This window comes from Pleurodeles waltl, chromosome 9 (genome assembly GCF_031143425.1).
Source record: "Pleurodeles waltl isolate 20211129_DDA chromosome 9, aPleWal1.hap1.20221129, whole genome shotgun sequence".
NCBI lineage: Eukaryota > Metazoa > Chordata > Amphibia > Caudata > Salamandridae > Pleurodeles > Pleurodeles waltl.
Genome location: NC_090448.1, coordinates 784810619 through 784836082, shown reverse-complemented (window position 1 = coordinate 784836082; position 25464 = coordinate 784810619). Strand labels below are relative to the sequence as shown.

Sequence of the window (25464 nt, the reverse complement as noted above, 5' to 3'; positions counted from 1 at the left end):
TGAAAGGAGATAAACCAGTCTGCAACTACGAAAAACCACGAGGAATTAGTTCCTTGCTAAGAAGGTGGAGTTTCTTAAAGGGATGCGATAGTCAAACCACAGACAGGGTACAGTATTGCAGCTTTTTAAGACTAAGAGAAAGCATTAGGTCTAAATCATGCCTTAAGCGAGAGCTAAATTTGCCCCCGAGTATCCCATCGAGTCCTGATTTTCTTTGACCGCCGACTACTTCCAGTCCAGTGTTACCAACTAGAATAGCAGACCCTAATCCAGTAGAATGTGGAAGAAAAGAGGACTAGATAAACTCATTGTACCTTACTAGATCCTCGAATAAAGGAATAATGCTTCAACTGGTTACCATTACTTTTTCCTTTGGAAAGCTTGGAATCAGGGGACAAATGGTTGGGCAATGACCAAGCACCTCATTTAGAATTTGGTGGGTGGCCTGTTGGCCCTCAGGGTGGTGGAGGTCTTTCTGCCATCACCCTGACTGGACTACCACCCACCAAAAGGTGAGATCTCTGTTGGCCCTGTGGAGATCACAGCTGCTCCTTTGAAGGCTGCCAAGTTTCTCCCACAATGGGCTGCTCATTTTTCTTTTTTTTTTTTCAATGTTCAAGAGCACCTGAGTTTCTCTGGTGGCCCAACATAGAAAAAAGTACATCATACCATCCACTCTAAACAGGGAGGATGCCCTGATGTACCTACACAATGACCCCAACTCGACTGGGCATCAGCATAGGATTTCAGTCAGCAGAGCCTTCGGAGGCACAGTTGATTGTTACATGATGGTCTGCCTGACTCTACCTAGGGCGGGGCACCAACAGTAGGCAGACAAGGTTCCACCCTATGTTGTAGAGTAATCAGTGTGTCAAAGTCTAAATGAGACCCTAAATCCCCCACTATTGAATTGCTGCTCCTTTCTCTGAGGAATACTCCTTTTTCTGAGGCATACATCGTACTCTACTAATCCCACTCACTTAAAAAGGCTAAGAAATTAACTTTCAATAACACTAGATCCTCCTGTCTTTGAAAGAGGAGATTAAAAAAGCGATGTTCTCTGCATGCTGACAGAGAACTCTTGGGGTGAGGAGTGCTCCAGGCCCTAACTCCGGTGAAGGTTCTGACATTAAGTGAGCTACATAGTGGGACACGCTAATTTGCAATTGAAAAAGATCAGTAAATGGTCATTTGAAAGATCAGTAATTGGTCATTCAATATTCCTTGCCCATGGCCTTGTGTGAGAGGTAGGACCAGCATAGAATAGTATTTGTTCCTGGGACTTACGGTCGATGCTGATGTTGCGTTTTTTTCAATAAACTCAGAGTGGTCACTCACATATTTGTTGATGTGTTAAAGGTTAAATGGAGAAAGCAGATTATGTGATTATGGATTCCTGCTGTGCTGTTTTTTCAGATTGCATGTAGGCATTTATCCTGGGCAGGCATGTACTTGGAGAAGCATTATGTTGAAGTGGAACCAGTTCCCTCAGTGGATATCTACTGTTAACACTTTTTAGTTTGATTTTGACTGGGATTATAGAGATTGAGCATGGACAATTGGCTGGAGGCGAGAAGATGCTGACATGCCCCACCCCAAGGTGTTACATTGTTATACTGTTTGGCCAGCAGTTATATGTAATTTGATGACCTTCACAACACTGGTGTAACTTGTCAAACCAATTTGCTTGCACTGAATTGGATTGAATTGAAAAGACTTACATTTTCCTAAATTCAGGACATTCTTGGTTTTTGGGCCTGCGTACTCCTAGGAAGCTCGTATCTTAGGATGGGATGGGCGACTTGCTGACTAGACTGACCATGACGTGCAGCCTATACGAGTAAGTGACCGATCAGTACTTACTTTAATATATCCTAATTGGGCTTTAGTATTATTATCAGGAGAAGTGATATTTGTGGTCCTGAAGAAGCGTCACTGGATCCTATGTGACCATCTAGACGCAAAACATGTTGACCTAGCATCATAGGACTTGGGACATCACCCACTTTCCTTTATCGGAGTGCAGCTGAGCATTATCTCCATAAGCACTCCCCTTTCTCAATTTTTTTATCTTGACCTAAACCTACTTCTGAATTATTAAATATGATGGTTATGGTTTAGAGCCATTTTTATTTCTCTTTTTCTTCTCTCCTGCATACACCTACAGTTTGTGTTTTCATAGGTCTGACTACCGTTGGTAAAAGATCTCCGGCTATGAACCACCACCTTTCTAAGGGGTGGCCCGTCAGACATTGCAGCGCCGGTCTGACGAGGAGCGTGCCCGGTGATGAAGCTTGACATCCCACTGGGTGTGTGAGGGCTCCCTAGCTCCTGGCTATCAGTTGTCTCGTGATCTTGTAGCACTTTATCTTTGGAACAGTGTACTTTAATATGTTCTAAGTTATATTTGGGAGAGTGTACACTGGACCAGTAATCTCCCTGTTCCCTCCTTTATTGTAGTTCTTGAAAAGCAGTCGAGCAAGAGAGTCCAAGCTTATGCAGCCATTGCATGTAGGATGGATGACAGAATTCTACAGTGAGGGCAGCAAGCTGAAAAGCCATGAAATGTGTTCTCCTAAGAGCAGGGGCTGATATTTTAGGAATGGCTTAGTTGTTGTCTTCCTTAGTGATATCTTGAATTAGTGCAATGGGTTTGAATGCAATATTAACATTTTTCAGCTACAAATACACAACTTGATAATTCATAGACGTGTTGTAGAGCCTACCTTAATGGATATCTAAAATTCACAGATATTGTCAAGTCTGGTCAATCCTCAAGTGAGGTGAATCTAGATGCTGCCCCACAAATACCTGTTAAGTGGTCTTGGATAACTCTATTAGGCACCACATTTTGAATGGATGGGAACAAAAAGGCTGAGATCTGTACATCCTTTTTGCAGTAATCCTAGGTACGGATACTGCACCAGAATTGCATTATTCTCCTCTGAGTTGACCTGCTGTCCCGTGACAGCCATTGTCCAGATATAAAACCTTTGCCCTTGTTCACGAGATTTCAGGTGATGTCACCTAGGTGAGTGAAAAGTTATGATGCACAGTTCCAGGTCCTCTGGCTATGTTTACGATATCTCTGGCTTCCGGATCCTCTGTGGCCTTGGATGATAGTGTTTTCATTGAAGATGGATATGTTGTGCATACTGTTTGTATGGGTTTTCTCAGCCACAGATCTGTTTTCAGATATTGCTGTGTGCCTATGGGTCAGGACTGGAGATTCTATTTCATATTGTTTGATGGTCATAAAAGTTTTTCAGGTAAGCTGGCCACAAAGGCCTTATTGTGTGTGTAGCTTGTGCCTCACCTCCTTCTGCTGCAGGTAAGTGAGCAGCTCCGTTTTATTTTTTTACATGATCTTAACACGTCTTTCTTTCCCACATCCCTCACTCTGTGTTGCAGGCAAGGGCCCAGAGACCCTGTTGGCAGGTCACAAGTTGAATGACAATGAGTGGCACACGGTACGAGTGCTCCGCCGCGGGAAGAGTCTTCAGCTGTCAGTGGACAACGTGACCATAGAAGGTAAATGCAAGACATTTTGTCAGAGCCCTCCCTCATTGAAAATTTCATTTCAGGCACCAAGTGTGAGATAACAATATCTGATACCCAAGGAAACATCTTTCGCAATGTCTATTGATATAGAGGATCTCATGATTTAGAAATAGGGTGAACTGGCATGGTAGATACCATTCGAAATATCACCGTATCATCTAACTGCATGTCTGGTGTGAAATGACATCTTTAATAGGGTAGGAGACACCATTCAGAGCATCGTTTAACTGACAGCAGCGAGTTATTTCACTGGATTACGTCTCTGATCGTGTAAGAGCCATCACACGCTATCAGCTTAGAGTCCATTTATTAACACTGAGAAGACACATGTGATAACACTGAAGCGTGCACACATCTGTTCATCTAGACTGTATTTTCATTCATCTTCAGTGTGATGTTACAATTGTACCGCAGGAGGAGACCTCCGTAGTAGAGCACAATACACTGTTAAGACTTACATGATATTCAGTATCTCTAGAGATAGTGCTTAGGTTATACAGGTGGTGGGTAGTGGTCACCGGCACTCATTTTGAGGGACGAGGACTTATCTTCCTTCACCGGGCTTTGAGCCAAAGAGAAAGACAAAAAAGGGAGAAAGAAGAAGGAGCAAAAGATGGGATACCAGGGGCAAAATGAGAAAGCAGCAGTGACAAAGAACTTGCAAAAGAGAGGCAGGACGTCGAAAATGTAGGATGGTGGACCAAAGAGTCCTGAGGTGAAATCGCGTCGAAGCACACTCGGTATACGTCAACCCGGCATTTAGCAATGCTAGCAGTAGGCTTCTAAGAAAAAACTTTGGACCCTGAACTTTATCTATTTATTTTTTATTTATTCATGTATTTATGTTTACAACTGAGGGACTGCGTACAGGTCACTGTCCATTTGTCTGCCAGGAACTCTTAAGTGATGTGTTAACTATGTACTTGTACAGGAGTGCTCTTCAGCATTCTTTCCTATCCCTTATACCCCACGTTGAGCTAATGTTCTTCTGGTGTCCTACTGATCCCTCCGCCCACCTCATAGTGAAATTCGCCCAAACTCCAGGACACGCTTAACTGATACATTCCACCACTCAGCCAGGACACACATGAAAATCTGCCTTCAGGTACAGGCATGTGCCACACATTTCGGATAGAGAACACACATACTCAGCACCAGCCCAAGCTGCCAGAGTGTGCCCCAGTGTCAAGAGGAGAAATTGAGACCAGTTAGGCATCCCTGTAATTTGGGACTCATTGTGGCTGCCCCAGTAATCCAGATAGGGCCGGTAATACGAGTTACTGGCCCGTAGGGGTTGCAACATGTGAGCAACGAAGGCCAAGGAGCATTTTGCACGATACATCTCCGAGTGAAAATCTTTCAGAAAATAGGGGAAAACATGCAGTTTCGGTCTTTTTATTATTATGCCAACGTATTATTCCTCTAGTGACGTAATGCAAAAAGATGGCCCTCCCAGGAGAATGTCATGAGAGGGCAATGAGTCTCCCATATCTCACGGAAATTCAGTGGTCTTGAGCTAGGGGCACCCCCGGTGCCACAGGGGATGCAGCCGCCATATTCCCCATTATCACATGATAATGGAAGTAATCCCCAATCCCTCCTCCACCTGATTTACCAGTGCCTATAGTATTGGTATTCTGGTCTACTTGTAATGAGCCCTTTTGTACCTTTTTGTCACAGAAGGACCACTGCACTGCAAGAATCCTCCATGTCATCAAATTTGCACAACCTCAACCCGCGAGCAGCCAGCTTAACAATTTGTTACTGCCACGATAGGAGGGTCACCATTCACAAGAGCCTTTTTATGATACAGTTTGTGCCATTAGTGACATCTCTCTCTCTCTCTCTCTCTCAACAAGTAGGTAAATATGTATCTCTCTTATGGACGTGCTTTGATAAACCACAAGTTTAAGAATAATTACCTCAGGTTATGTATATCTTTGACTTTTCTACAAGATGTATAACAATTCGGTTTTCTAGTGTTATTTTCGTGCTAATAGCCCAGCACAGAAATCAGCATCTGTACCTTTAAGGATTAAGTGCTGAGAACCCCCAGAATGGCTTGCTGATTTGAAGCCCCCTGAGTTCTAATTTTCCTCTCATAAATCGTCCTTTAAAAGTTTTATGCCCTGGTATTCCCTATTTTTGGTCAGAAAGCAGATTCTGCTCTTTAGAAAAAATTTGAAGTCGGAGCCATACCTCTGGCTACTTATTTTGCAGCAATATAGAGCTCCAACCGTTTTGAAATCCAAAGGGAATGTAATTGTGGCATCAGCCATTTGAAATGTAAGAAGTCCTTAGCTAATTGCCTGACAGGTTAGATCTCATCCGGAGATGCAGAGTGAGGGTTGATCAATTTACCGACAATAAGGGTGAAGAGAGCGTCTTGGAGAGACTGACTTTGCCTTAACCTTGCTTTTTTATCTCTGGGAATGGTGACTAAGAAGTCTCTTTCCAGCTAAAAGTCATATCAGACCCGTGGGTGCGCAAAGGAATATAGCTAGGCAACAACTTTCTGTTCACAAAAAAAGACCTCTGCAACTACTGTCAAGGTCTTAACATTTCTCCAAAAAGCCATTCTGCTGCTCCATCTTCAAGAATTTATATCCTACCTTCAAGAACACCATGCATAATTTTCACCTTTTTGAAGTTTTTCATGATTGTAGAAAACTAGATACCTGTAAATCCTTCTAAGAGCCTCTACTCTGTTCGGCAAGCATGAAGGAGAATGCTGACTCATAATTTCATAGTTTTCAATCTGCAAAACTCAGAGTGCGGACCTGGTTCCCGGCACAAATTGCTCCGGATTAAAGCCGAATTAATTATCTTGGAGAAACTTACAGGCGAGGGAAAAATTACTGGCCAATTTCGAATCCTAATAGTGTACAGAAAGGTTTATGCCAGACTTCAAGTTCCCTTTGCACTTCAGAGTCAGGTGATTAGAGGTATTTGATGTATAAATACCCCTTGCACCATTTTAAAATGTTTTGCTTTATTCTTGATTTTCCTTGGAAGAGATCACTTTCCTTTCCTTCATAAAATCTGTGTGGAAGACTTCATGCCAGTAAAAGACTAACAATGACACTCATTCACTCATACACCCGTCACGGGTGAAGTATGTGCAAGTAAAGCGATCATAATGGTGCTGTGCTAGGTCTTTATCACAACCACTCCAAGGATAAACAGGTCTAGAAGATGATAGTAGACTCAGAATTTCTCCAAGCTAATGCATTAACCCTAGACAGATTAAGGTGGCAACAGAGAGAGGCAATCTCAGTTCTCACTTTCCAACTTGTGCTGGGTGCATTTCATGCATTAACTTGGGAGAAATGCAAAGTATGTACATGACCTTCAAACTGCTCAACCTCAAATAAACACAGGAGCTCAGCTCCTCCTTGATCCTGTACAGCTCTTTATGATAGAACTTCAAGAGAGATCCCGTGGTACATGCAAATTGGTGGCAATGGGGTTTATAGTTACCAAAAGGAATATTTCATGCACTCTCGACCAGATAAGTCTCTTCCCCAAATCTTTTTATGAAGATGTATTGTCAATAAAATGACAGTAATCTGGTTCCAAATTATTTTGTTAAAGCTCATTCATTAGACTCATTGTAATGTAAAAAATAATTAAGTGCCTCAGAGTGTATTGAGTGCATTGTTAATTGAAAAGCGATAAAAAAGACCTCTAAACAAATTTTGAGCTAAGATTGTGTACGTTTTCTCATCAATACTCTGATTCCCAAAATGATACAGAGCCTTTAAATTCTCAAGGGTGATATAGAGTTGGTATTCAAACCCAGCTTGTCTTTACCAGATACACACATTATATTTATTGTGGACTTTATAACAAAGATGGAATATAGGATGCTGCTCCCAAAAAACGTATTAGCAACCCTGGAGCCTAGAGCCTGAAATCGGTTAGTGTTTACATTTCCCCTTGATAATGTTGAGATCCACATGGAAGTGAGATGTAACTGACTCTCAAATAATCGGGACTATTCACAAAGACAAATTTATTTGTGTACATGTCTTTATATGTAAGTTACTAGTGCACCAAGTAGTAACTTTACACTATTTTGCTATTCAACATTTATGAGTGTAAATACATTACTGTGTGCACACTTTCATATCATACCCCCTCAAAACTGGGGGCACAGCATACTCTAACATGATTAATGTAAAGCTACTACTAATAAAGGTTCACACAAAGCAGAGGTTTCCAACACTGGGGCACATATCTACATATGTTAAAGTTAGGGAACAGTATTAAACATTAATAGTAAATAATACTGAAATATTTTAATGGAAAAAATGTGAATTAACTTAAAGTAGTTATTATTAACCCAGAATTAGAAATTAAAATGGCACAGCATACTGACATCAAATTATATGTTTAATAATTAATTAAATAAGCTACATCTTAATTTAATTTATAATTATTCCTATATATAAACAATTTAAAATTCCACGCCTGCTATCATGTTTATGTTAAATTATTATTCAATTAATGTTATAAAAATGTATTTTTTAATTAATGTTGTTTTAATAAATGTCGAAATGTTGTATTTAATTATGTTTAAACAAAAATTGAATTTGCATATTTAATTAAAAAAAAAAATACTTTAAATTGAATATATCTTTTAACACTTACAACTATATAGATAAATATGTGGAATTTAAAATATAAAATAATTCATTTTAGTTCAAATATTCCAAGTTTCTGCCTCCATTATTTGTCCATTGGAGTGTGATGTAGCATTTCTGAGTGGCCATATGTGGTGCAGGACTTACTCCAAAACTGGGCCGGAGTAAACTTGAGCAACATTGTGTCTGTTTTAGGTCTTTTTAGTCTATAGTAATTTTAGAAGTGCAGCTTGTGAATAGAAATGTGCTTACTCTTTTATTAGTGGGTGTAGCTGCATTTTCCCCCCAAATCCCATTCTTGCGCCCCCTAATCCTCTCCCATTTAATAGTAAGAAGTCCCCATTTCCCAACCACTCCCCTAGTTTCTTTTCACATTTACCACTAACATTTATACCTATATGTGTGAAGGCCTTTGCAACCAGGTTGGATACGTTCACATAGAAGAGATAGGAGAGCCAGAAGTCTCTGCACATAGGTTTGTGAATAGTATTTTGTACTATGTGAGTAGTCCTACTAAATCTACTACACATTGCAGTTTGCCAGTAGGTCCCAAAGTCTTAAAATAAAAATGTTTTCTTTGGTACTTTTGCTGTTTTACTATGTTACATTGATTCAATTAATACTCACACTTTGTACTTACTAGTACTTCAGTAAGAACACATCTTTTTCTGTCACTGCCTACCACAGTATACTAATTCAAATATATTTTCTGGTGCTGTGATACTTACAGTCTTCAAGGAAAGTTAAAAAGACATCTTCCATCGATGAATCATCTTGAACCTATATGGAAACCTCAAATTGTTTTTACAGCGTTCCTGTTTTTCCTTATTGACCCACTTGAAAAATCCAATATTAAACATTTGTCTTGGACAGTGCAGTTTATTTGAGCTATTCAGCAAAATCATTTAGTGAAAACAAGGATCTCATCAATGAGGAACCATTTGTTCAAAGATTTGCTTCTGATTTCCATAGCAAGCAAATGCATTTGCTCTCTTATCTTATTTTACTTATTCTAAATCTTATTATTAGAATAATTTAAGTCATTAAGTCATACTAGTACAATAGAGAAGTAATGTGGTGGAATGCAGAAGCACACACAAGGTATGATAATTGATATAGGATCAAAAGACATCCCATAATCAATTGTGTGCAGCCTAGAAGCCATATGTTTTGTCTCAAAGGAATCAGCTCTCCTCAGAATAAGAAGGCAAGTATCTCTGCTTTATACCCTAATACAGAACTAATGTGGCCATGTGTATTGTATTTTTAATAGATTAATTTCTCCATAGCAAGTCTTTGACTTCACGAAGTCCCTAAGAAATTAATGCAAACGTTTTTCTTTTAAGATAGACCCATGGCATTTGCTCTGCTATGTATAACTACATAGAGGACACCACTGTTACAGAATCATTAGTACAGGAAAGTAACTTAATTTTTCTTCTTTTTGTAGCTAACCCTTTCTTTTGTACTTGATGTGTACAGGTCAGATGGCTGGAGACCACACCCGACTGGAGTTCCACAACATTGAGACAGGAATCATGACAGAGAGGCGCTTCATCTCAGTGGTGCCTTCCAACTTTATCGGGCACCTGAGCAGCCTGCTATTTAATTCCATGCCATATATGGACTTATGCAAAAATGGAGACATCAACTACTGTGAGCTCAATGCTCGGTTCGGCCTTCGCAATATTATTGCTGATCCAGTTACATTCAAGACTAAAGCTAGCTATCTCGCTTTAGCTACTTTGCAGGCCTACGCCTCCATGCACCTCTTCTTCCAGTTCAAAACCACTGCCACTGACGGCCTCATTCTCTTCAACAGTGGCAATGGGAATGACTTCATCGTGGTGGAACTGGTCAAGGGGTGAGTCTGAATAGCTTCTTTCTGGTGCATGCCGGTCACTCAGTCACAATCTTTCCATAATTAACGGTCATTTACTTTTATTAGGAGATTAAAACAAGGTAGGGGCTGTGTGACCTCCATGCTGGTAAACTATCAGTGGGATAAGAAATAAACGTGGCTTCCAAACTTTTCATTCTTGTCCAGTCTCAAACCGAATTGACTGGCAGCTCACACACATGAAAACACGATGCCACCTCTTTCTTCTTTTCTTTTATACTCTTCTTTTCTCTAACTGCCTCTATGTATGCAAGTCCTTGCTCAAGACGTCATTCTTCCTGCAGGTTTTATGTCCTTTCTTCCATTTTTTGTTTCTCTTCCATTTATTTTTTCCTTCACTTAATTCCTTCTGAATATTTAATGCCTTTCTGTCTCATTCCTTCATTTATCTCCCACTCTTTTTTTTCAGCCTGATACTTTTTCTCTTATCTTTTTCAAATGAACCTTTCTTTTTTAAAATGTATTTTATCTTTCTGCAGTTTTTCTGCATATTGTTCTCTTTTTATTTCATTATCATTGCCTCTTGGTTTTTCTCTATACATGTTCTTTTTTCTTTTATTTGTCTTCCTTCTCTCTGTCCTTTTTAATCTTTCCGATTTTCTTTCTTTGATTTTTTTTCCTCATATTCTCTATTCTGTTTTTATAATCTCATCTGCTCCAACTAACCCCATACCTTTCCAGTTCTATATATGTTACAGGTCTATTATTTCTAGTATGTTCAAAGTTCATCGGCAGAGGCCTGCTGTAGTTTGCTAGGTTGTACTGTAATGATGATGATTGATTGATTGATTGATTGATGATTAGAACATCAAGTTATTCTTCATTGCTGTCATTAGTCACATCCCACCTGATAGCACTATGTTCTGTTGATAACATAATTGACCAACTCTTAACTTAAGGCCTATGCCTTTGGTTTCTCCGCAGGTACATTCATTATGTCTTTGACTTGGGAAACGGCCCTTCACTGATGAAAGGGAACTCTGACAAGCCAGTAAACGATAACCACTGGCACAATGTGATAGTCTCAAGAGACACTAACAATGTCCATACGCTAAAGATTGATTCTCGAACAGTGACCCAGCATTCCAATGGAGCCAGAAATCTGGACTTGAAAGGTACGTGCAGTGAAATGGTAGTTTACTGGGAATTCTTAACATGGTGCATTGGAGCTACCTGTACATTCAGTAGGAGGTGGCAGCAATGGGAAAGGAGGTTGAAGGTACACACACAGAATCTTTCTGTAGCTTATTTCAATTGCTGTTATTTAAGAGGTGTATGTAGACTGCAAGATGGCTTAATGACCACACATCTGAATCCTAGCAAAGCTGACATAGCCATTCTTCCTTCTTTGTTTGGGAAATGATATACTACATAATTATTTAATATAATTTATTAACCTTGTATTTACAGTGCTTAAATACTGCCCAAATGTAATATAACACTTCATATAAAAGCAGGTGTTCACATAGATGACTGATATTTTGTGCCACTAGCAGCAAATGAATGTCATACTTTATCTCCTGCTTCTTTGGAATCCTCAAGGGTTATTTCATTTACACACAGTCACCTGTTAAACAGGGGCTATATCCACAGAAGGATTCCTTACAGGTGCCATTAGATCTTTCTAGCATTTCAGGTGCTACTGCTGTCAAATGGTTCAGCAAGTCATCCATGACTGATATGGTAGGATCTCATTTAGACAATGGCATACATAGTGGTATCCAATGATACTTTTGGAGACTTAGCCGAGTGCCATTAATTTCGCTTCTGATATCTGACAGGTCTGACAGCAGATCGAAGAATGTTGCCCTTTGAATTGACAGACTGAGTTCTTCTCTGGTGAATATACGCCCTCATATCTGGTGAAGCTTGGAATCTATGAGATTTTGGCACCTGGCTTCATTGCTGAATATTCATATGGGTCTCATTCCATTCATATGTCCCTTATATGTGCTTAGGCTGTTCTCTGACTGTATTACAAATGTCACTAACCCCATGAAATCTACTCAGGCTCCTCTGTTAATTCATTTGTGTAGTGCCATTTTATAGTAGACCCATGGCAGGTCTCCTGGCTACTCTCATACATTCACAAGCACTATACCTTACAAAGACATACTTCCCTCATAAAGGGCCAGATGTATCAAAGGGTTTTACCCATTCTGTGTCAATGGGAAAATGTGTTTGTACATATGGCCCAAAATCCGGCAAGCACTTTACTGAGTTATAGAGAAAGAAAATGACTATAACTATAACGTTACTGAGTTATAGAGAAAGAAAATGAATCTTACACTTTATTTTGTGAGAGCATTTCAAGATCATTTCTGCTTAACTTCAATGCTTGTACATTATGAATTTGTTTCACCTACTTGTTTCATTTATCTACTGCATTTAATTTTTATGTATGTACATCGAGGCTGTGAATTGTAAGACGTATTCAGTGTTTTATAAGACATTAGTTTGCTAAGGTAAACATACGTTAGTAGGCTTTGACATTATGATGGAACAAATGTTCATTGATAAAATACAAAAAAAGAAAGAAATGTACCAAACTGAGGGTGTTGTTGTTGTACTTTGAACTGTTTATTTCATCCACGTTTTGTGAGACTTCGGACAACTATTAGTTACATTGTTGTACATATTTTTCTGCTGGCCTATACTCTCCTTAAATCAAGTAGCTGTTGCACCTTCCAAGTCCAAAATAGGAAAAACGAACATGGCTCGGACTCTCTGTGATCAATATTGGTAATCCCTGATACAAATATAATTTTTCTCATTTTCATTTAATAATGCTGCTTTGTAGTAAATTAATGGCACTTATTTGTTTGATCTTCATTCTTATTCTTCAACGGCTCTTAAGGGAAATGACCGGAAGCATCTCTCAAAACATTGTAATTGCTCAAAGTACAATGTAGAATGTGTGGTCATCTAGTCATGATAAGTGCATTTATTGCCAAGTTCCTAATCATACTTTCGGCATGTGCTAGGGCTTTAATATTTAGCCCGAAAAGCTGTGAGGCCTATCTCCTCGCCTGTATCATGTGTGCTCATTGGGCCGTACTGTTTGTTGACATAGTGAGGCCTTTAGGCACCCAGCGTATGGTGACTCTTGCAGGAGACCCCTACCAGGTCTTCTCATAAACTAAACACGTGCTCTCAGAGTTCTAATGGCTGGAAGCTGTGAAAGGAGATAAACAAGCAGTGTTCTTTGCTTCCCCTCAGATATCCTTCCAGCATCTGTTGTGGACTTAGTAAAAGGGCTATGACTAACCTTCTCACTGACTACACAAAAGCGCTCTCAGGCCCCTGCTGTCAATTTACTCATAGTGGGTCTTTTTGTTCACCCTTTGAGGTCCATTGGAGACCAGTAAAATGGTGGCCACTGCACAGAATCCCTTGTTGATCCCATGTGGGATTTCAGATTCCCGCCATGTGGTGGCTGCGGCAGAAGAGCCACAACATTTCCCCTTATTGAGCCTATGTTGGTTTTCAGGTCCCTGGCAGCAGATGCCAGCTTCACGAGACTCACGCTATGTTCTCTTTCTGGCTCTTGGCATCCACTGGTTCTGGCACAGGACCTACAGCAGGCAGCCAAATTGCCCCCAGGAGGATGGAGCAGTCTTTTGGTGATTAGAGGCTCTCATTGTTTGAATGGTAAGGCTTTCTCAGACACTTGTGGCTGCTGACACTGGCAGAGGCCTGTGGCATATCTCATTGACTTCATGGAGTCCTCACAGCTCTAGGCTTTTGGTGTCTCTGGCACCTCCTCAGCTGATCCCCTACGTATCGAGCATTGGTTGAATCTGGCAAAAGACTCTAGGCAGGTCTTTGCACAGACTTATTGAGGGTGTTAGGCAGCTTGTGTTCAGTGTTCTCCTATCTGACCTTTTCAGTGTCCACCGGCCCTGGTAAGCGACTAAGGGCCAGATATAAAAAGGCGTTTGCGAGTCGCAAACGGCGAAAAACGCCATTTGCGAGGCGCAAAAGCCTCACCGGTATGCAGAAATGTACTTTGCGAGTCTGATCCGACTCGCAAAATGCATTTCCGACTTGCAAATAGGAAGGGGTGTTCCCTTCCTATTTGCGACTCGCAATGCAATGCAATTTCATTTGCGACCGCAAAAGCGGTCGCAAATGAAATCACAGTTACCATCCACGTGAAGAGGATGGTAACCCATTCGTAAACGGGAAGGGGTCTGCATGGGACCCCATCCCCTTTGTGAATGATCACAAAAACAATTTTTCAGAGCAGGCAGTGGTCCTATGGACCACTGCCTGCTCTGAAAAATACCGACACAAAAGGTTTCGGTTTTTTTTCTAAGTGCAGCTCGTTTTCCTTGAAGGAAAACGGGCTGCAGATAGAAAAAAAAAACTGCTTTTATTAAAAAGCAGTCACGGACATGGTGTGCTGTCTCCAGCAGGCCACCATCCCCGTGAGTGCCCATACTCGCAATGGGGTCGCAAACTGCGACCCACCTCATAAATATTTATGAGGTGGGTCTTTGCGACCCCATTGCGAGTCGCAGAAGGTGTCTGAGACACCTTTCTGCATAGCAAATTGCGACTTGCAATTTGCTAGTCGCACGGACTCGCAAATTGTAAGTCGCAATTTGCTTTTTTCCTACATCTGGCCCTAAGCCACAGCCATGACTTGGCAACATATTGACCGCAAAATGTCCCTGGAGTGTCTCCACACCTCCTCGGTCGCCAGGACCCTGTCAGGAAATCTGTGGTGAGGCTTTTTTTGACCTCTTCCTGGAGCCGGGAGTAGGGCTGATTTATGGCCTGTCCTCCACCAGATGCCATTAATAAAAAAGCGATTTCAGGAGCTGAGCTGCTGAGCATGTATGCTTGGCAGCTTGGGATGCTTTCTGAACTGGAGCCAGGGATGGAAACAGAGACATTTAGAACTGGGCCGGGATCTAGAGATAACGTTAAATGAAAATGAAACGAGCTCTCTGCTCCCCTCCTTCTGCCAGACTCTCTTCCACTCCATTTCACCTTCATCCATTCTCTGCATCAGTCGCGCAGTCCTCTCTCTAGTAATGTCTGCCCGCCTCAGTCCATCACCCTTCATCTCCTTTACCTCTCTTTAATTGGTTTAACGTTACTACATAAAGGTCAACAATACTGACCTATGAACTATCACATTCACAACCTCACCTACCACTATATCATCATATTAGACATGTTTTTTTTCTATTCTGAGCCCCTGCTCTGCTCAACATGGCCATGTGGATTTGATAGTTTTTTCATCCGATGTAGTGATTTCCGAACCTTTATGCACATTTTCTAGTTTGTTCCCTTTGCTTCCCTCCTCACTGCCCCCTCTCGCACCCCCACTGTTATTACACGTGTCCTCTTTCTTCATGTTTCCCGTACTCTTACCTGCGTTGCGCATCCTCCCTCTCTTCATCCACCTCCCTCCCTCACCAGCTCCTTATCTCTCTACTCGTAGTCCCGCTCCTCCCTCCTTATCTGCTCTGTGTTTCTCCGCTGATCGTTTTAAATCCTCGTCTTCTTTAACTTATCCCGTTTCTTCCCAGCTCCTTTTCCTTGTGCTATTCATATCCTGCCTTCCCTAGGCCTCCCTGGCTGCGCCTTCGCCCTCTCTTGCTTTGACCCTGTCAGGGTGGAAGCTGCCGCTGAAAGAAAGATCGCTGACGAGAGCACAGGAAGGGGCGGTGCTCCCTCCGTGTCCATCGCAGGAATGCTGAGATGATGACCTTGGCATCCCGGCGAGAGGGTGCTTTTACAAGCACCCTGTCGCCCGCTAATGAGGATGCCGGACAGATTATATCAAAAGGCGACCAGGAAATGCAGCTCTGATAGGGGCAGAACACTATTTCTCTGGAGGGTTGTATGTGGGCACCACCAGTGCTTAATTTGTAAATTAAGAGGTGCTGGTGCTCAAAGTCCTTCTCTTAAACACGAGGCTGCTGTAATTAAATCTGCCAGCACTGAATACTGAGGCAGCCATAACCCTGAAGCCATCTCGGGCCTCTTTAATCCATTTACGGCCACCCCTGCCTCTTCAGCTCATCCTGCAGCGTTCTACTTTCTTCCTTTATGACGCTTTGTAGTTTTTCCTTCTTCCGTCTTTCAGATATGTGTCTTTTTCTCGCAGCAAATGCTTGAGGCATAAGAATAAGCCCCGGCCCTCACAAATAAGTGCCGGTGCTCAGCACCAGAAACAACAAGCACAAATTAAGCACTGGGCACAACGCATGTTTTATCAATGCGTTCATTACATTCATAATCTCATTACGAAATTACACCATGCATGCCATTACCATGCAAAATTTTTACCACGCATGTCTTTATCACAAAAATATAAGTATTCTGCGGATAAGTAGAAAGCATATATATATGTGTGTGTATATATATATATATATATATATATATTTTTTTTTTTATATATATATATATATATATATATATATATCTTACACACAAGTGAGTTTTCACTCACATCCGGCTGCACCAAAGAATAGTTCCGCCACTTCCACCACGAAAGGACGATCTTCCAATCCATAAATATTTATCTTATTATTTCATTTAAAGTGCAAGTGCAATACTGCTTCCAAACAATACTGGAATGTTATATATGGAATATATATATATTTTCACTGAAAAAACTAAGGTTACAGGGATGTTATATTTTGGAAATAGAATTAAAAAACATAGAAATTCACTTAAAAAAACAAGGGTTACAGGGACGTTATTGTTAGGCTCACCGCACATAATTTCCATTTCGCCACAGGGAAGTGGTGATCCCCAGGGCTGCGGGCACCTCCCCCCGCAGGCAAGGGCACAAATGTTCCAGGGAGGATTTGATCCCCAGGGCTGTGGTAGGGAGGGAGTCCCCCCATTCCCCTGCAAGTCAATAAAGTGAAGCCCCAGGGAGGGGGTGGTCCTCGGGGCTGTGGTGGAGGCCATCAGACCTCCCGCACGTTACAATCCATTTTTGCCCCAGGCGGTGGTCCAGGGGCATTGGGGGAGGCTGGCAGGCCTCCCCCATGCCCATTTGATTTTTCCCCGGGGAGGTGGTGATCCCTGGGGCCAAAAAACAAAAAACAAATGCCCCTGAGACTTGGCCCACCTGGGGGCTTAAAAAAATGAAGCACAGGAGCCCACTAATCATAGCAAAAAATGTTTTTAAAATGTTTTTTAGCCCTGCCCACCACCAGAGGTAAGGGGTCAGTGTGTCTGCACCCTGGCCCCCTTTTTTTTTTTGTTACATATTTTTTGGGCCTTGGCTACTGAGTCCCCAGATGGCTGAGACAACACTTCCTTGTTGAAGTGTTGTAAGCCAATCAGATCTCGGTACCAGAACATGAGGGGTCGCGAATCCTTCGGTCCTAGGTATACAAATTTGTTTTCCCCCTAATTTCTCAAAAACTACTTAACAGAACTACACCAAAACAAAAATAGCACTCTTTCTGGACCAGGACCTACATTTCATCAAAATTTGGTGTAATTCTGTTCAATAGTTTCCGCGCTATCACTGTCCAAAAACTCTATGGAAATATGAACCCCCCTCCCCCAATTGGCAAATTGCTGCATACAGTTGTGCAGATATGAGTCAGTTTAGGAATCACCAGAAAACCCACAAACAAAATACACAACAGTACATACATACACCTGATAGCTATGCCTAGTAGGGTAACCTACCACTTCTCAGCTATGTCTCAATGTATAGTACATTGCAGTTTAAAATTCTATCCACATTTATATGCATATGCACAAAAGAATGTGAGCGGCTACTTAAAAATACTTCTTGCAAACTCACAGAAGCACTGGTTGCTACAAATGGCAGTACGGAAGCTCTCCACTGTCGCGTGGACAACAGACACGTGTGGGCAAGAAGTGGACACTAGTGTCCATCAGAAAGTGAATGTGTGACAGAGGAACTTTCTTAAACAGCTTCTGTTGCATCAGCCCATCCACACACACACACACACAAACACAGACACTTGTGTACCTAGCTGTACTATTGAGCATGACCCTCTCCATATAAGCTGCGCACGCAGACACAGAAAACGCCTCCTATTCTTTCACAAAAATGCACACATCGCTATGAAAGCAACACTGAAGACCACAAACTTCCACTAGGAGGTGTGTCAAAAACCCTATTCCAAACTCTTCAGCCAGTGCTGGGTCCCTCACAGGGTCGGATTGGGAACACAATTAGGCCGGGCGCGCCCCAAAAAAGTGGCCCACGTTCACAAATCATTATTTTTTGTAGTTTTTTGTAGTGTGAACACGGCTGCATGGCACTGAAGCAATTTACATGAGAGCCAGTTATATTGCATTTTTATTTTAGGGAGGGAGAGAAAGTGATTTGCCAAGAATCAGAGGATGTTGAGATCCAACGTGGGTACCTCTGAATAGAACGCTACACCCCATGTTTTTATTTCTCTGGGAAAGGTGACCTCACAGTGTGGCTTCTACCTCCGCAATGACTGAAGAGCATCACCCTGCTGGCTAAGAGCCAGCAGCTGAGAAATAAAACAATATTTCATTTTTATTTTTCAGCTTCTGGCTCAGCTGTGCCAGTGTGTGAGGGGAGGGGAGGGTAGGGGAGGGGTGGGCCATGGGAGGGAGAAGGAGGAGTGGAGTACACTGAATATGCATGTTAGTTTGCCAGCCATCTTAGGCCGGCCAAACTGACATGTGCACTTATGTTTCTCCAACCCGGCTGTGTTACACAGCTGTGTAGGAGAAACTGAACTGATTCCAACACAGTGACTGATTGGCAGACCAAGCCACTCAGACCAATCCTGATGATGCTTTCAAGCTAGGTAAAGCATGAGAGCAGCACCAGGATTGCGTGGGGAGCCTGTGCTGATGTCCCAGGGACTGCTGGGACACCATCAGAAGAGGAGGGAGAGGTGGCTGGCAGTGTCAAGAAAGGTACGTTTATTTTGTATTTTTATTTATCTGCCCCCCTCGTTCTCCCCTAACCCGCCCCTGCCACTGCCCCCTCCCTTGAGATGTGTGTTGGCCGCTCCTGACAAACACATCCTCACCCCTCCACTGAGGCCTAAAAGACACTGGGATGGAGGTTACAACACCTTGCCCATAGCAAAGCCATTCCTCTTACTCATCCCCTCCCATCCTACTATAACTTCAGGCGATGGCTTGGCAGGTGAGGGGTCAAGAAAAGAACAAAGCTGCTGCTACTCCGTGGGCTTAGGAGAGAATTGGGCCCCTGCAAGGCTCCTGCAAACTCCCACCCTCGCCCACACCTACAATGGCCTGAAAGTATTGGCCCAACGGGGATGACACTGCTGTTTGGCTGGATCGGCCACTCGAGGCAAGATGCAGAGGCGAAAATGCCATAAGGGCCAGAGCAACACCTGACCCCAAGCCTCAGTTTGACAGCAGAGGAGGGCCCACGATTCTGGCACCACTTTACAGTGGTCTGACAGGGACTAGGAAAGACAGGCATGAAGTCTCTTGGGGGCGGTTTACTGAGGCCCTAAAAAAAACGACCCACAGGTGACCCTGAGGCACAGGACCATTGCCCGACTGTCTGACTGTCCGACTGCCTGCCTTCCCAATCCGACTTCAGCACCAGAGCTGTAGGCCTCACTGTCTGGTGTGAGGCCATGTTTCACGCAGCACCACACTCACACATAGCTCCGCCCCCTCTGCTGATTTACTTCCTACAGTGTTAGTGCAAAGACAGAGCCACAGAAGAAGTAGATTCTGTGGCGGCGAATCAGGCAGAGAAAGGGGCAGATCCAATTGGCTACACAAACCATGTGTATCTCAGGTAGGGGGCTGGGATACTTTTGATAAAGACATTGGTGCAGTCGGCGAGTTCTGAGATTATTAGGTCAAAATTCTTATTTTGGCAAAATGGACAGACTAGATTGGCCTAAAAGGCACTTGTCTGCAGGCAGTGTGCAGAACTGATTCACAAAGGTTGTTTATTTGTAGTATAAGGTATAATCGATGGATGTCTGAGTCCTTACCTGCAGGATATGGGTAAAAACAATTGCCCCTGATTGGGGGAGAGGCTTTTATCTGGGTGAAGGCTGGTAGAGCAGTCTGAATGGGCCTGGGAGTCTTTTGTACCTAGTTAGTCATCTGGTTTGACTTGATGTTCTCATCAATCGATCGATAAGACATGGCCAGCTTAGATGGGCACAAGGGGCCCATAGCTGCTGTCAGTACCATATATGCAAGGTCACTGGAATTATGCAGCAGAAGAGGAGCACATTAAGTGACAAGAAAAGGAAACATTTCTAGCGTAATTCACCACATTTTGTAGCAGTATTATACTCAGGTATTTTCTCAGTTTTACACTGTCTAAGCAAAGGTTTCATCAAAACTTAAAGACAGAAATCAGCAAATGAAAGGTGTCCAATTAACCCTGCTAAGGGCTTTCCACTGCACAACAACAGGTGTGGCAGCATTTTTAGTGACTTTTAAACCACTCTAGCTGATAATTTTTATAAGCAAATTTGCAACACAGGATGGCTAATGTCTCGAATGTGGCAAATCAATCCTTACAAAAAATGTTGTGCAGCATCGCATCATTCGAGGACCCTGCCAATATGTAAGGATATACATCATGCGTGAAGTCAGGCCTTGTGAGTCACACTGGGGCAATGCACTGTAACACTACAAAACAGGGTTCGAAGGGCAGGCTGGTAAAAGTAGGGTAATACTCTTGCTAAGGCCGAGGGGGCCCAAAGAAATGCAGCAGGTCACATCTTCCTCCTGTGAAAGCTTAGGGTAGAGATTAATATAACGCAAATTAATGCATCGGCATATTAGAACAGGATTTATTTATCCTCCACGTCTCACACCCCGTGGGCAACTACACAGAATAGCCCATATTTAGTGATGCTTTGCTGGCCAGACGTAATTTTATGTTTGCGGTGTCAGAGCACTCAGGGTGCCCGATGACATCTCAGTGGCTAGCTGAAGGCAGGCAGAGCACAGGAGTAACCAAAGCTTTTTGTTTTTTTAAACATTTTCATTTAGTTTAATAGCAATAACGTAGGCCATCCAGAGAGCACAAAAGGGTACATCTCGGATAGATTACAGGACAAACAAAGCAGCATCACACATCGGTGGGGGCGGTTTATCAATAGGAGACAGTGATGATGAGGCATAAAACTCACCGTAGTCACTGCAGTCAACTTTTAACACCCCCCTCCCACCACCACCACCAGTGGCGGCTTCGGGGAAGTCACCTTTATCGCTTGTAATAACTTCAGTTATGCTCCTTTCTCAGCTGGATCCCTTTTCTGCATCTGTTGACTGCACCATTAAAACCTCTCTCCCTGGTCATGTGTCCCACTCCATCATGCTGGACAAAACTGCTTTAGAATCTTTCCTTTTTTTGTGCGGATTGGTAGATAACCCAAGAATAAGGCAGCTGGTTAACTGTAGGGTGGTATGTTGCATAGCACAGAGTTTGTACAAAAAAACTATGCATGGATGTGTGTGTGTGCATTCAATGTAATGTTGTGTCACATTTCTCATCTATCTATTTTATGTGTTTCAAATACGAGTTCCCTATTTCGTAAGAACAGCCCAACACCTTAGTAACTCAAGAACATCCTTTCATCCTTGATTCATTCAGCTTCTTCAGAACTGGACAAAAAGCTCTGGGTGAGGCCTCAGAGGTGGATAAAACGATCCACACGTGGCCTTCAGATCTGCACATAATCCCCAGCAGTGGCCGCCAGAATTGTACTCTATACACCGAAAAAGGTTTTGAGAAATTGACAAGTCTAGATATGGTTGGCCTGAAGCGCAACCACAGTATGCCAGAGATGGTCTCATAATTGTGGGTGCAATATGTCATAAGTGTCATAAGTGGACTGCATAGAGTGTGCTCCAGATTTGAGCACAATCTGCAAGACGTGGCCTCTGGAATAGAGCAGAATATGTCAGAGGTGACCTCAAGATTTGTGCACAATATGCCACAGGCAGTCTCTAACAGTAGTATCAATATCTTAGTATTGTAAGTGAGGCATCAAATGCTGTGGGCAATACTTTGGATGTGGCTTGAAGCTGATGACACAATACCACTGATGAGCCATTCAAGATGACACGATAATCCAAATATGGCTGTCACATCTGAAAACAACACTCTTGCTGTGACCTCTATAAACGGAGAATTGTCATTGTAAGGTACTGAGCACTAGAAAGAATAATTAAAATAAACCCAGAGTCACCCTGCGATGGAGGAGCTACTTATGCCTGAATTTAGGAAATATAAGAACTACTTTTTCCAGATAATGACTTCCCATGATGTGTACCCTGTGCATGTACTTTTCTAATGGTTGTATTGTCTCTCCCTTTGCAGCCTCGCCTTCACTTTATCTTTCCTGATACCTTTTTGTATTGCTCATCCACTTTGCGGACTTCCTGTATGAACGATGAATGATGCTTAAACAGGAAGCTTGCTCTGCGGCACCCTGTACTCTAACATATACCTGTGTGTAAAGGAAACTTGCATCGCTCTTTTCTAGGCCAAGTGAGTGAAGCTTGCACTGCAGCTACACATGCTGTCACTCTTCTATGGAACTGACGGAAGCTAGCAATGGTTTGGCCTTTGCCATCTGTATTCCTCGTCCTGTACCTTATGAGACTTTGCACTGCTTGGACTTTGAGTCTGATGTTTAATGACTGATTGATAGAGCAATTCATTAAAGTACAAACATTTACTTCAGGATCAAAGTATCCTAGCGTTAGATGGAAATAGTATATGAACTTCTTCAAGGTGCCAGCCAAAACTCCATACCCAAGCCATTCTCAAGAAAGGGGGAAGTGGGCTCAATATCTCTAACGGAAAGATCAGCAAATTAAAACATTTTTGCAAAACAAGAAGATCATGAAGTTTTTTCTAAAAGATAAAATGATGTTGGTTGGAGCTTAGAGCCAGAGGGAGAGCATGCCAGCCCTTTAGCACCACCACAGATTGAGAGTGGGGCCCCATCTAGCCTCACGAAATTTAGAAATCTTTAGTCGCGTGTTGGTAAGTATCAAGTAATCAGAAGGCCTAGGTAAAAATACTGCCCATGTTCCTAAAGACATTTTTGACAAAGGCAAAGAGCTTTAAAATGACATCACTTCAGAACTGGGGGCCATTTAAGTTTCCCCACTTCAGCACCATTGCGCTGCTTCATTCTGGAAATTCTTTTCAGGATACAACATTCTAAATGTTTGGATTTGCGGGGCTGTTTTCAGATATTTTACGTGCTTGGAGGCACGCCGATGCTAAAGCATCTGTGCACGCATCTGCCATCGGCAGACAGGGCCAGTGGGAACCCTGGCGTGCTGGGAATAACGTGTGTATGCTGGGTGCTCGGCTCTTTCCACTTCTGTGTGTTTCACACTAGCCCTGAAAGGCATAAGCACATAGGCAACTTATTTCCCTGCTATACCAATTGCAAGACTGCTCAGCACAGTTTCCTCACTTTCAGTGTACCGATTTTGAAACAAAATTTGAAGCGCATCAGTACACAACTTTGAATTTTTGAGTTGATAATAAATCATTTTTCTGTCATTTGCTTCAAAAAGGACGGCTAAAACCCTCTGCCATTAAATGGGAGATGTTCGGATTTTCATGGGACATGCCTCTTGTGTACTGCATTTGTAGCGATTGTGTTTTTCCATTTGTTTTTTGTGCTCATTAGCATAATGTATGATAGATGCCTTCCTTTGTCTGATCCCTCAATGTTCTCGCACTGAGGAGCCCAGAAGCCTCTTTGTTTTGCTTAAAACTGACAATGCCTTTGCACTGTGACATCTTTTAGCTTTGGCTTGTACGGTTTAAAACTAAATTGTCTTTTGTAAGTTTTTCCCCTGGTACTGATATTGTAGGAACACTCAGGAGTACTTCATGTGTTCTGTATTGACCAGAATACATGGTGTCTGAGATGGAAATTTGGACCCCCTGGCTTCTTTCCTGTCCTGGGTGACTTGGGCGGACAGTAAAGACCTAGGGCCTGATTTCCATCTTGGGACAATGGAGTTCCCTTCCTGCTAAGACTATGATCCTCCCACCCGATTCAAATCCAGAGACACTACTCTGTCTCCGCCATGGTCAAACTTTCTCACCGGCCTGATGGAGTAAGGGGCGTCAGAGAATTTGTAATATGTCCACCCACCTAATGTAGATGGGTGGGCATATAGCTGCTTTCCAATGCCCGTCAATGCAAGGAAAAATCTAGCCATAAGGGGCACTGAAAAGGAAACTCCCATGGCAAGGAGTCACTTTTAAAAAATTTATTTTTTAAAAGAAAAGCCCACTTTAGGATTTTCTTTTTGAGAATAAAAAAAAAAGTAACTTTCCTGTACAACTCCGTTATGTTTAACAGAGTCATACGGCAAAGTTACAATACATTGGCAGGAATCGCATTGACGATGGTTCCTGTCAACGCTTGAAATATCAACCAGCCTGATGGACATATCATAATTGGGCAGTCAAAACCTCTTTCAGGATGACAAAGTAATTTACTCCATCACTTTGGCAAAGGACGGCCCAACCGCCAAATAGTAAATTAGGTCCCTAGTTCGAAGGGGATGTATGATGATTTGGTCAGATATAGTAAAACACAATTTATTATCACAATTAATAGTATATGTCAATGTTATTTCAAATGTATTACCCCCTGAAGAAATAGCAGTGTAATAAACAACTTATAATAAAAGTGTAGTTTTAATCATGGCTGCAAAGTTCTGCTGATAGTAAGTATTTAGCAGACCTCTCATGTTCATGTTTCATTTTCCTACTTTAAGAACAATTAAAACGTGAGCAGGTGAAGACAACAACAGGAAGGCACTTTGAATTGAAAAAACATAAGGAAAATGACTGAATCAAAAGATGAGACAACATCCGCTCTGCAAGACGTGCTACAAAAAGCGAGCTACCCAATATTCCTTTTTTAGGAAACCTGAAGCAACAAATCAAAGTCACCTATTACCAAATGCTTCCCACAACAACATGCCAGACCTATTGGCTTTGCTAGTGCGTATTTACCTTGAATTATTTCCTATGGTTTTCCTGTGCTTGCAAACTTTCTGATACTATGCACAGATCCAAATCCACTTTTGGTGTCCTTTAAGCAATGATATTAGGAAATAGTGCTTTTTCAGAGCAGAGACAGGTTTGCAATAGATGGGGAGGATGAAAAATCTATTTGCGCACCATTTCTCTACAAAGAAAATAAAAATTCCACAAACCACATTGTAGTGTCTTAGAACAGTACGTCAGGACCCCATACTTAGGGACCGACTTATGAAGGAAATTAGATAATCGATAGGGCAGTTGTCAGGGTGTGGTCCTAATGGTTATGGGGATATTATGAATTAGTTTCATGTTGTACG

General features: G+C 42.3%; 1 protein-coding gene across 11 annotated transcripts in view; it reads left to right on the top strand.

The window, feature by feature from the left end:
* The window catches only part of NRXN2 (neurexin 2), a 1698261-nt gene that overhangs the window by 1035392 nt on the left and 637405 nt on the right, over nucleotides 1–25464 (top strand). For all 11 annotated transcript variants that reach the window (XM_069207993.1, XM_069207988.1, XM_069207998.1 and 8 more), the window contains 3 exons: nucleotides 3412–3531; nucleotides 9690–10071; nucleotides 11032–11222. In XM_069207993.1, the coding sequence (XP_069064094.1) occupies nucleotides 3412–3531; nucleotides 9690–10071; nucleotides 11032–11222 (693 nt within the window). The remainder of the gene's footprint in view (nucleotides 1–3411; nucleotides 3532–9689; nucleotides 10072–11031; nucleotides 11223–25464) is intronic.